This window comes from Periplaneta americana, chromosome 17 (genome assembly GCF_040183065.1).
Source record: "Periplaneta americana isolate PAMFEO1 chromosome 17, P.americana_PAMFEO1_priV1, whole genome shotgun sequence".
Lineage (NCBI taxonomy): Eukaryota > Metazoa > Arthropoda > Insecta > Blattodea > Blattidae > Periplaneta > Periplaneta americana.
Window position 1 is genome coordinate 27,106,565 of NC_091133.1, and position 13,423 is coordinate 27,119,987.

The 13,423-nt window shown below is 35.5% G+C and overlaps 1 protein-coding gene across 4 annotated transcripts in view; it reads right to left on the bottom strand.

The window, feature by feature from the left end:
• The window catches only part of LOC138693202 (retinol dehydrogenase 13-like), a 544,367-nt gene that overhangs the window by 176,590 nt on the left and 354,354 nt on the right, over window positions 1-13,423 (bottom strand). The window contains exon 6 of one of the 4 annotated variants that reach the window (XM_069816961.1): window positions 4,505-6,578. The exons of the other annotated variants lie outside the window; for them this stretch is intronic. Within the exon in view, the coding sequence (XP_069673062.1) occupies window positions 5,234-6,578 (1,345 nt within the window). The 3' untranslated portion in view covers window positions 4,505-5,233. Of the gene's footprint in view, window positions 1-4,504; window positions 6,579-13,423 lie in introns of those variants that run through there. 4 annotated transcript variants of the gene reach the window in all.

The following is a 13,423-nucleotide window of genomic DNA, read 5'->3' on the forward strand; positions in this document are numbered from 1 at the left end:
TTTCATAAGACATATCCACCTATCTTCATGGTCATAGATATATTAAAATAAAAACATAGACTACATGTGAGGAACTACAGTCCCGTCGCTCTTATTTCCGGCAACCAATCACGTTGCAGGTCGGCTACATTTAAACGTGTGCGTCTTGTCATTCGCTATTGATGATGTAATGAATTTCCTATGGCTCGATAAATACTTAATATAATAGCCCGCCATTTTGGCTCTTTCGTTGGCGATCGCAGAAATCATATGAGGACGTTATTTGCCGCTCAATTATTTGCTCAATTACAGTGCGTTTGATTTATTATCATAGGAGCTACAACATGATAATGTTTAACGGTGAAGCAAATAGATTCATCTCGTAGCTCGGCAATGAAAAACAAAAATGGCGAATGGTACTACCTACCTAGACTTTATAGAGCCTTCACTTCCTAAGACGTAAGCAAAGGGGAGGAGTCACACCAGAAATAACAGCGACACGACTTTAACAAGGCAAGAAACAGAAATGGAAACGACAGTAGAAAAAAAGTGGAATGGACAAACACGTAAAGAACTATTCATCTTGAATCAGTATGAACTACGTACCCCAAACAAGATATCTCTTATATAGTACTTGAGGAACATGGGATATCAAGAACTGGTGAACACAGATTTAAATTTTCATTACAATGTTTCATATGACGAAATGAAAAACATTTATGTGCTGAAATAAAACTAAAAATTGAAGTGCAACCAAATGACTGACAGCGATTTTTCTTTTATTATATTTTTAAGTTAAACATAGTGTATTTAAACCTTCTGCATTTCTTAGCTAGTTACTTGAGCACGTCATTTTCATTCACAGAAACTTTCTCGTGTATGTACATATGTACACTTAGTGGCAAAAAGAATGGGCTGCCAACAAGTTCCAGATACATAACATTGCGCATGCTCATCTCGTCAAGGCCATAGTTCACCAGATAACACGTAATTAAACCGTTTAAATTTGCTGTATTTTGTTTAAAAGTCTAAAATATGTTATAAAATCGAATGAAGGGTTGATTATAGATACATCAGCACCTCTGAAGAGTGAAGTAATAATAAAACTGATAAATACAAAATCAACCAAAGTGAATATGAACAGGAAAACCACGTATTATGACAAAACGATATTAATAGTCTCAGTAGTGTAAGTCATTACGGCATTGGTATAATTACAAATTTGCCTTCATATATGTCTCGCAAAGCTGTATTTATGTGGCGACATCTCTTAGAATATGCCCAAACTCCAATAAATAATAAACCTTCCTCTCTCTTCCAAGCAATACTCCTGTCTCTTAATAAAACATTGTCTCATCATTACGATTGAAGATGGCAGAGAGACAACATCCGTCAACAAGTCATTGCCCTGGTTCCCGTAGATTATTCTGTGTCAATGATGGCCAGAGAGATTGGAGTCCCATTGTCAACTGCTAAGCGGTGGGCTAAATTTTTTTATCGAGAATGGTGAAGTTGTGCATCATCCCAGTCCTGGACGGCCGTGCATCTCTAAAAGGGAAGAGGAAGTCATGTTATTGAGAGAAGTTGAGAACCACCTCTTTAGAACTGCCTCTCAATTCAAGATGGTGTCCAACTTTCCAGGTTCCCCACACACCATGAGGAGACATTTTAGAGAGCATGGCATACAATGTCGTTGAGCTGTGAGGAGAGAACATTTGATGGTGGAGCATGCTGTGGACCGTCTAGCGTATGCTACTCTCTGACTGGACTTCGATTGGAGAAATGTCATTTTCTCTGACAAGGTAATTGTCTCCAGTAGCAAAGATGGTCCTGCCCTAGTTTATCGTATGGATGGCCAGTTTGATCATGGTTGCTATAGTACAGAATCTGATTTTCTATGGTTCTGATTAAGTTTCTCTTAAAAATATGGTTGGATTTGCTTGTGATGGAGCATCCCTTATTTTGAGAAGGAAAAATGGCGTTGCTATTGAGTTACAGACACTTTTTCACAATTTCATTGTATGACGTATGGCCAGAAGTCCTGTCCCATCGTATGAAATCCACCCCCAACATGTGATGGCCACTGATACGATGAATGCTTCGTGAGACGATTTAACAGGCCAGGTCATATGAGCATCATGGACACAATACAAGAAGATACTGTATTTCACTCCCCCTCATTGAACCAAAATGTAAGACTGAAGCAGGTCTAAGGCACAGTTCCAATTACAGTCCAAGATTGTATAATGATAGGTTTTAAGATTAGTAAAATCTCTTGACTTGGAAAACTAAATGTTGATGAAATGTATTTGGAAGTAATTGAAATTGAAGATTTGTTTTCTGGGGAGACAGAGATAGCAGAAAGACTAAAAGAATCATCAGTATGACAGTATCTGAAAGATGGGCTTATTTTGTAGTTTTAATTGGTTCACAAAAATTGAAAAATATTTTAATTGTAATTAAGTTTTTAATAAGCATGTTCCCATCAAATTCATTTACAGAGAGGATATTTTCAACCATAGGTATTAAGTGGAGAAATGAGAGAAATAGGAGTTCTGTAGAATTGATCAAAACGAACTTCATGTGTATTTTAATTATGATGAGAACTGCAGTGAATTTTACAAAATGATTATGCCACACAAAAAATTGCTAAATATGGCATTGTCAAGTGAGAAATACATGGCAACTTGGTGTCGATAAAAGGTGTTCCTTATTTCAGACCTATAAATCTGGCAATAGTCTTGAAGTGTGATGGATTATTCAGCTCTGAATGGCGGTAACATGTTGAAAATGATAGAAATGGTGGCACCAATCTGTTCTATTCCAGGATGCTTTATGAGCACGGGCGACTGTAGGCACTGAAGTTAAATGGAAACTTTATCTCATGTGCTTGGGAGTTGTCCTCATAGGGAACTTACTGCAAATAAACGTCATAATATCATCTGCAACATGATCACCAATGCCCATGGCTTATGAAGAAATACAGTGTGTAGCTGACTGTTAGTATTCATAGAATTGATATCACAGATATTGACAGAAGAATAGAAGCTCAAATAATAGATCCCACTGTCAGATTTGAAACATCAGTAACCCAAACAAGTTGAAGTGAACATAAAAAAATAATTTAGGAGAGAACGATTTCATTCTTTCTAGAGTCTTGCTCACTAAAGAAAATTATGATTACAGGTCTCTTTCTCGGAGCTAGAGGGAGAGACCATTCTTAAGTTCATTGTTAGCTGAAGAGAAAGCTATAAATTAAGTAAGCAACTACAAGATGACATTGTTGCCATTATTATTAAATATTTTGTTGCAATATTTCGGCATCTATATAGACCACATAACACTGCATGTCTTAACATCTATTCCTCATATAGATGCTGTCAAATACATATCCAGTCCACACCTGTGGAGTAACGGTCAGCGTGCCTGGCCACGAAACCAGGTGGCCCGGGTTCGAATCCCGGTCAGGGCAAGTTACCTGGTTGAGGTTTTTTCCGGGATTTTCCCTTAACCCAATACGAGCTAATGCTGGATAACTTTCGGTGCTGGACCCTGGACTCATTTCACGGCATTATCACCTTCATTTCATTCAGACACTAAATAACCTAGATGTTGATACAGCGTCGTAAAATAACACAATAAAATAAATACATATCCAGAAAACTGCATAACCATTGGCAAACATCATGAAAAGAGTAATCATCCAGAAAATTTCACGAAATAATACAACATTCCAAAATGAAATATCTAATACAGAACTTTAAACGTCAAGATCAAGTTATAATCATCAGATTACGAATTGGCTACACTAAAATTGCACATTCTTTTCTACTAGATAGTATTCTTTCTCCAACATGTACAAATGTACCAACTACAAAACTAAGATCTCTGTACGTCATGTAATTTATATATAATTTCCGAATGTCCATTATACCACCTCCAGCAAGATAAATTCCACATATCAGCAGACTTATCAACAGTTCAAAATAATCCACCATTTAGCTCAAATATTTGGTATCTATCAACATATACAAATTCATTTTAATTGATTGTAATACAGTAATGCTATGTAAACTGTAATAATTATTTATGTATTGTGATATGACTTAAGTTAACACAACATAAAATAAATAAATTTAAAAAAATATATAATATATAATTAACTGGGAGATATACAACACAGTCATACTTACACTACTGAAGCATGACAAACGAGTGAACGTGACATTCCTTAGGTATGTTGGGATGTGTTTGCAGTCTAGCCAACTATAACTCTTTGACTTGCCAATGTTAACCATTTTAATGGGATGATAATAACATCAATATGACACAAATTCTCAAAGAGTTATATCAAACCATATTAATTGCAGTGCCATTCTGCTTTAACTTCTAGAATAAAATTATAATGCTGCTTTCTTGTAATACCATATTTTAATTGAAATTTTAAGAAATAGGTGTAGTAACTTTATTTTAAGAATACGAGATTAGGAAAGGTATAGTCTTTAATGATGTCAAGAAGAATTATGTATTAAATAGTTTATTCCCAACTTTCAGTTCATCATTCATAGGGCATTGTAACATGCAAAATTGAGTCACCTAGAATCAAACTGAACTTTATCAAGAAATTTTATTTGTCAGCAAAGACGAAAAACTAGTGCAGTTTGACTCCAAACACTGATTTTACTACTAAAGTTAAGGTAGATAAATTATAGTTTGACTCCTAACGAGCAGTTTATCACATCCCTGCAAAATTTTGCACTGAAACATACCTTAATTCCATATTTCATAATTTGGAGAAAGTGCAGTTTGATTCTAGGCAACTGAATTATAAACACACTATGGCATAAATAAAATAATGTCAATGTCACTCATTTCTATACTGAGAATGATTGTTGTGATACCATTGGAAGCCACTCTTACAAAATTTTCTATAATATATTTATCTTCTATAAGTAAGCTAATAAAGACTAATTTTACATAATTAAAATACTGTTTGAGTAAAACAAATTTCAAGTTTGGTCCCATTTTACATGGACACTCTTTACATTATTATACAGGATATAAAAATATTAATGACTAAGATTAACACATGAACACAACATCCTCAATAGAAATCTGTTATAGGCTACGATTGAAAAACATATCTGATATTGATTATAAGTATTGTTTTAAAAATAAGTGTCTCTCTTTCCTTCCTCTGAATGGTTTAATTTAATATTTGTCTTTAAATATAAACTGGAAACTTTTCATATTTTTACTTAGGATCAACAGGTCCATGAAGTTTTAGCCTGTGTTTTCGCATATCACCATTCTGAGCAAAACAACGGCCACACACATCACAAGCAAAAGGCTTTTCCCCTGTGTGAGTACGAAAGTGTGTTTCAAGGTGTGGTCGACGACGAAAGCGCTTATTGCAAGTTGTACAATGAAATGGTTTTGTGTCAGTATGCGTTTCATTATGAGTGCGAAGCTGAGCCTGTGTCTTAAGAGCTAATCCACATATCTTACAAGCATATGGACGTTCTCCTGTATGTGTTCGAATATGATTATCCCTTCCATGTTTTGAAGTCAACACCTTACCACACAAGTTACAGGGAAAGCTCAGGAACTGGCGTTTATGATATGCCATGTGTGCATCTAGTCTCTGTTTAATTGAAAATTCTTTTTCACATATTGTACATGTGTATGTATTTCCATCTTCTCCTTGTTCTGAACGTCCGTAATGGTCTGGACGAGATATAACTAGCCCATGATTCTTTTCTTCATGTCCTCTCATATTCCTTTCTCTTTTAAAAGCTTTCCCACAGAATTTACACTTAAAAGGCCGTACATCTGAATGACAAATTTGATGATTTCTCAATGTCTGTTTGTGACCAAATCGCATATTACATTTGTCACATTCAAATGGTTTTTCGCCTGTGTGTTGAACCATATGACGTTTCAATTTACTTGCTAAATGAAACATTTTACCACAAACTTCACAGATCTGTTTCTTTGGTACAAGCTGATGCACAAATCTTTCGTGAGCTTTCAGAACTTGGGTTGTTTTGAATGACTTGCCACACTGGTGACAAATGTGGGATGTAGTAGGAACTTCTTTTTTATTAGCAATGTTTCTTGGTTCCATAGATTCTGGAAGTTTTTTCTTATGTATTATTCGCATGTGGTATTTCAGGTGTGCTAGAAAAATAAATTCTTTGATGCAATACAGACACGTGTACTTTCTTGGTCCCTTGTGACGTTCAATATGTATTTTAAGCATACTCTCATTCTTATAAGTTCTATCACATATATTACACTTTACCCTTTCCAGAAAGTGTTTTTTCGTATGTTCTCTCAATGATTTTTTAGTCATATATCTTCTTCCGCATAAGGAACAGGTATGTTTTGCCATATCTTTTATGCATGATGATCGAGTTGGTTTTGTACTGACACTTGTATCATTTAATGACTCCTGATCCTCTGACACTGAACTGTCTGTTTCAGTGCTTTCTGGTACTTCTGAAATTTGTTCTGCTGACAAATGAGGGCATTTACTTTCATTGACAGCCAATGAGGTTGGTGACGTTTCTGTAGTTGTTCCAAAGGTCTGAGGACACCTGCAAGACAAATTGTGCAGAATTATTACAATCACTTCATTCTATAAGTATGCTTCATTTTACGAAAATTGTATGTAATTAAGTAGCGTAAGCACAATCAGCATACAATAAAGTGACTTTTCTTCCTACATTCCAATGATCCTATCAAACTTGAAGAAGAAAACAAAATAATTTCCTTAATGGTCTTATGTAAATTAATGGGCACAAAGAGTTGTAAGAGTCACTAAGTTGTATTAATGATTGGTTAATCAGAGACTTGTATTTTTGAAGACAATAAATACTGTGTAACATTATGCATATTGTTGTTTCTAATGTGTAGGTTCTTCAATGGCTTCTATTTACCTTCTTGCTTCCCAGTATGTGTCACCATTTAATTTACTGCTTATTCAAAGCTCGACAGTTTTGGAGTGCTTCCTATCCACAACAGAGCCATTATTATTATAGAGAGAGCATGTCTGTGATTCGAAAATTCCTATTTTATATAAATACAATAGAGTTGCCTAACAAAAATGTCCTATTTTAAATCTAAACAGGGCTAAGGAATCTGTTCTCGCAAGTTCCGGTATCATAGTAGGATTATCAAATATCGTAGAGCAGGATGTTTGATAGTTAAGTTTCTAGTTATGTGCTCATTTGATATTAATGTTATGTATTTATCTGTATTTTATCCATAGTAATGAATGGAAAAATTAATTCAAATTAAATTTAAATGCATATGTATGTGTGAGAAAGGGAGGGGGGGGAGGAAGGAGAAAAACGAGAAACATATTCTGAGAAAACTACAATTCAATACTATTAATAATGAAGGTATAATATTAGTACTGGTGCTTATGAAATGTACACTTATAAGAAGTCTGCGATTTCACACTATTTACTTCTCAATCCAGCAATCTGATAAAGAGACAACACTTCAGGTGACTCAGTTTAATTAAAGTATTAGAATAGGCTAAAATGTATCAACTTATCAACTGAGGACCACTTGAAGACCTGCAATGCCTTGAAGACACTGTAGCCAAGAAGTATTGGAGAGCATGAATGCTAATGGCTTCATTGCTAGATGCAAGGCATTGAAACAACAACATATTTATTGTAATACCTTTCTTCTTTCAACCCTGGACAGTTCACGATTCTTCTTTAAATTCTAGGACAACTGTCACCATAAGTCATAATTTACTACAGTTATTCACATTTCAACCTTTCCTACTATTATTAATTTCTTTGTATACTATTATTTTTGCTATCACTTATGTTCCTGCATCAGAATTCATTATCTCTTGCACTGTGGTGCTACATGGAAATTTTAATTCTTCTGCCTCCTGCGTCTATTACAACCTACCATAAAAAAAAAGCAACAAACTTCAATTTACTGAACACAATACAGAACACAACTGTTCTTAATGCATTTATTCTGTTGGCAGTTTGATAGGTAACACCGGTGAAGCTTCGTGTTTTTTTTTAAATAGCATAAATGCTTTTATTCCTTTTCCATCTCTAAAAATGACTGTGCCCATATGTTACCATTATTAAACATATAAAGAATGCAAGTTATAGGATACAGTATTGACCATACTTTAATGCAAAATTTATTTCATGCAGTGTGTTTATCCCCAGAGTATAAATTGTCGTACAAATACAGAATATTATATTATAATTGAAAGTTTTTATATACAGTCAACTCTGGATATAGTGAACTTGGTTGTAGTGAACATTCAGCTATAGTTAACCTAAATCGTTGGTTTTGACCCACATACATATTAACAACTACATTAATATTTCCGTTTATAGTGAACCCTAACTTCGGTTATAGTGAACCTAAAACTAGAATTTACAAGAAAATATTGTAATTCTGAAATGACCAAAATGGTAATTTACGAAAATTTTCTCATATAAACTTTCAAGAATATGTTTAGAATAAAATTTCAAACCTGCTTCTCGTTAAATGCATTGAAAGACAAAGAAATAATTTGTTCAGCTTCCTGTACAGCTTGAAACATGTTAAAGAGACGCAGTGACATTAGTTCTAACACCTTTAAAAGAGGTTATTAGGAGAATGGGAAGAGGAAATGTATTGTTTTGTAAAGGGGAGTAAAATTATAACCAAAGGATTAAGTACAAGAAGGATTACAGTATAATGGTTCTCAGCTGTCCCTCCCGAATATTTGTAAAAATGAACCCAGGGTAATTCCAAGGCCAAGTTCACAGTAAGTATACCTCACTAATTAGGGGAGGGGATGTAAAGTTGGTCAGTACCTACCCCCTATATGGTCAGATTAGAGTCAAGTTTTGAACTGTGAACATTAGGATGTCAAAGCAGAAAGTGTTTACATTGGAAGATAAAGCGAACATTAATACTGACATTGAATTTGGTCTACCCTGAGCTGATATTAATACTGCATGTATAGCAACGTCAGTAGTATAAAGACAGACTCTTCGGTTTTACTAAAATGTGTATTATGTTAAAATCCAACAGTATTATTAAAAAACACGTAACAACATAATTAAAATTAATTTAGCTAGACATGTTTCAAAGGTGAAAAATTCAAATATCTTACAGCAACAGTAATAAATATAAATGACACTCAGGAGCAAATTAAATGCAGAGTAAATATGGGAAATGACTGTTATTATTTGGTTGAAAAGCTTTCGTCATCCAGTCTCCTCTCGTAATGGAAGGGGACAGAAAGAGGATTTTATTGTTCTCATCTGCATACCTCCCTTTTGATGAACCCAACCCCCAATTGGAGACAGTGAGGAGATTAACTGCCCATTGCAATGAGACGGGTAAGGAAATCATCCTAGGGACTGATGCCAATGCTCATCATGTGCTGTGGGGAAGCACTGACATCAATCCAAGAGGCGAACAGCTGGTGGAATATCTGGTAAGTACTGACCTACAGTAAATATTCTTAACAAAGGTAACGAACCAACTTTTGCTAATACACACAGGATGATAATTATCGACATAACGCTAGGGATTAAATTAGCTGAGGATCTAGTTTCATACTGGCATGTATCATCGGATATTTCTGCATCCGATCATAGGTACATCTACTTCCGAATTAAGTCTCAGATCATTAATCCAGTGATCAACAGGAACCCAAGGAAAACTGATTGGGATGAATACAAAAAAGACCTTTCAGCACTGGTATCGGGTATCTCTAGTAACATTCGTTCTATAATAGATGTCGAGTTGACAGTTGACCAGTTGCAACAGTCCATTCTCCTATCCTATCATAATAACTGTCAAGCTAAGCTTGCTGGCTTGCCAAAGCAAGTTCCTTGGTGGTCTAAAGAGCTATGTAAGCAAACTTGGACGTAAAACAAGGAAGCTTTTTAAGCTTGCAGGAAGCATTGATGATTGGACCACCTATCGGAGGGAACTTACCAGTTACAACAAGACTATTCACAAAGCCAAAAGGCAAGTTTGGAGGGAGCACTGCGAGGGGAAGGAAAACATTCCTAGCAGTGCAAGAATCGTGAAGCTAATGGCTAAAGGTGCTCACAAGATAGTAAGCACAATCAAACAACAAGATGGTAGTTACATACAGTCCGGTATGGAAACACTGGTTCATTTTCCGGACTCAAAAGTGGTAGACAGTAATCAATTGACTAATCTGGGGCGACCAAATCTGCTCTGCTAATCCCTTATTCATCTGTCGTAAAAAATCTTGGCTTCTTTTTTGATAATAATCTAAGTTGGAATTTTCAAGTTAAAGAAACGATAAAAAAAATCTGTTCCTCCATTCACTGTTTGAGTCGCTTGAGAAACTTCTTGCCCCAGCAACTAAAACTTACCCTAGTGCAAACCCTAGTAATGCCGCACTTCGATTATTGTGACGTTTTGTTAAGTGACCTAAGTTCTGAACTGTCAGTCAAGTTACAGCGAGCTCAGAATATGTGCGTCAGATACGTGTGCAACATCCGATGATATGATCACATATCACCGTCCTTTATAAGTCTCTAGTGGCTCTGACTTAAAGAACGTAGAACTTTACACACTTTGTCTTTACTCTTTCGAATTCTGCACACTTCAACACCAAATTACCTTTCATCTCGTTTCTCTTATCTATACTCTAACCACGACGTAAATACCAGATCACTTATCTGTGGCACGCTAAGTATACCTCTTCATAGAACATCTTGTTATTCATCATCTTTTACAATATCCACCTCGCGTCAATGGAATTCCTTGTCACAAAGTATTAGGGGCTGCAAGACAACAAACACCTTTAAGAACAGCTTAAAAGATAACCTTATTAGCATTTCACTCCAATCATACTGATTTAAAATATCACTGACTACATTGTTACTTTTTTCTTTAGACATCATCCTGATTGTGCTGTATTTTAATTGTCTCATAATAATCTCTTTCTATTATCTAATATTATTTTAAATATATTAACATTCTATGTATTTTAGTTTAATTCTGCTACACAGTTTATTTCAGTGTTTAATTAATAGTTCATAGTATTTTGTTGTTTAATTTGTAAATGACTCTTGTATACATGTAACTCTCATCTAAATCAAATTGTTGAATTCTTTGTAAGTTCATGCATATGTATATACACTTTTTGCTGGTTGAGTGGAAGAGAAGGCCTTACGGCCTTAACTCTGCCAGCTAAAATAAATCATTATTATTATTATTATTATTATTATTATTATTATTATTATTATTTATGTTCGAGCAGAGAAGATTGGAACTTTGTCAGGGATGTGATCACTGTTACTAAAGTAAGATGGGCCATTAATTTTTTTGAACCATATAAATCTGCAGGTCCTGATTCGATCATGCCTGCCTTGCTGCAACAGGGAATTGACTAACTGCAGTCTTTACTTTGCAGAATTGATAGGGTCTGCCTAGCCTCTGGTTATGTTCCATTGGCTTGGAGACAGATCAAAGTGACATTTATACCCAAACCTGGACGACCTAGCTATGCCAAGGCCAAGGTATATCGTCCAATAAGCCTCTCCTCATTCCTTCTTAAAGCATTGGAGAGATTAGTGGATAGGCACATTAGGAACAAAGTATTGAATGATTTTCCTTTACACAAGTACCAATTTGCCTATCTACCAGGTAAATCCACAGAAGCAGCACTTCATCATGTTCTTTCATCTATTGGGAAGGTGCTGGTTTTTAAGGAAATTGCCATTGGAGCATTTCTAGATATAGAAGGAGTATTTGATAAAACTTCATGCGAAGTGGTGTCAAAAGCCCTTGACTTATCTGTAGATGGATTCACTTTATGCTAGTAAATAGGCAAATTACCATGAGTTTATTTGGAGAAATGCTAAAGGTGACTACGGCCAGGGGCTGTCCTCAAGGTGGCGTTCTTTTGCCCCTGCTTTGGAACCTGGTTGTGGATGCCTTGTTGAAGGAACTCAATGAGGTTGGGTATTTTACTATTGGATTTGCAGGTGATATTGCTGTGATTGTTAAAGGGAAATTTCCTAAGACAGTCTTCGAAGTACTTCAAGTTGCACTGAAAAAGATTGAAGCCTGGAGTAACAGAAACAGACTTTCTGTTAATCCCAACAAAACGGTAGTGGTACCTTTCACTAGAATGAGGTCTATAGGGAACTTGAAGGAACCTACTCTTTTGGTGAGAGGATACCTACTCTTCACAAGTTAAGTATCTAGGACTTATCCTGGACAAGAGATTAACTTGGAAAAAGCACCTAGATTGCTGCATTGCCAAGTCCTACAGGGTTTGTTGAATCTGTAGAATAATGCCTGGTAAGACTTGGAGTCTAAAACCTAGGGTTATGTATTGGATATACATCACTAAGGTAAGACCTTTATGCTCTTATGCCGCACTTTTGTGGTAGCCAAGAGTTAGATTAAGGAACTGCAGGACTGAACTTAACAAATTGCAAAGGGTTTGAAAGAGGAACATAGGCTAAGGGTGTTCGAGAATAAGGTGCTTAGGAAAATATTTGGGACTAAGAGGGCTGAAGTTATAGGAGAATGGAGAAAGTTACACAATATAGAACTGCACACACTCTATTCTTTACTTGACATAATTAGAAATGTTAAATCCAGAAATGCATACAGTGTGTTAGCTGGGAGGCCGGAGGAAAAAGACTTTTGGGGAGGCTGAGACATAGATGGGAGGATAATATAAAAATGGATTTGAGGGAAGTGGAATATGATGGTAGGGACTGGATTACTCTTGCTCAGGATATGGACTGATGGTGGGCTTATGTGAGGCCGGCAATGAACCTCCAGGTTCCTTAAAAGCCATCTGTAAGTAAGTAAGTAAGTAAGTAAGTAAGTAAATCATGTTTCAGGACTTGCTGTCCCATCTTCAGTAGCTTTGAGGCTGGATCAGGCATTGTTCATGCTAGTGCATTGTGCTGGTACGTATTGCCAACCTAGTTTTAGTGAACCTTGGATATAGTGAACGAAATATGCTCGTCTGCAGAGGTTCACTATAACCCGGAGTTGACTGTATATCTAAAAACAATGGGTTCAGTATGCTGTACATGTGCATAGTATAGTAACCATCTTTCTCCCCCCAAAAAATCACTGGTTAGCATAAATAAACAAGGATCATGTTATAAGGAATGGAAACTATCCATTACTTTATAAAATTAAGAGATATTACTTTTGAGCAATTAGAAATTAATAAAGTTCGGAAGAAAAGTGTACATCATCTTCAGTTTTAGAAAGTGAAAAGTTTGTATAAATATAAATCAGTAGAAAAAAAAGAGATTTGATTTTTAAAAACAATAATAATGTTAATGAAATTGTCAATTTAACGAAAATTACTCATAATGAAAGTTGGTTGGTTGCTAATGCTTGGTGTTGGAGTTCTTCCATTTGCCTTCTTGCTTCCCAGTATTGT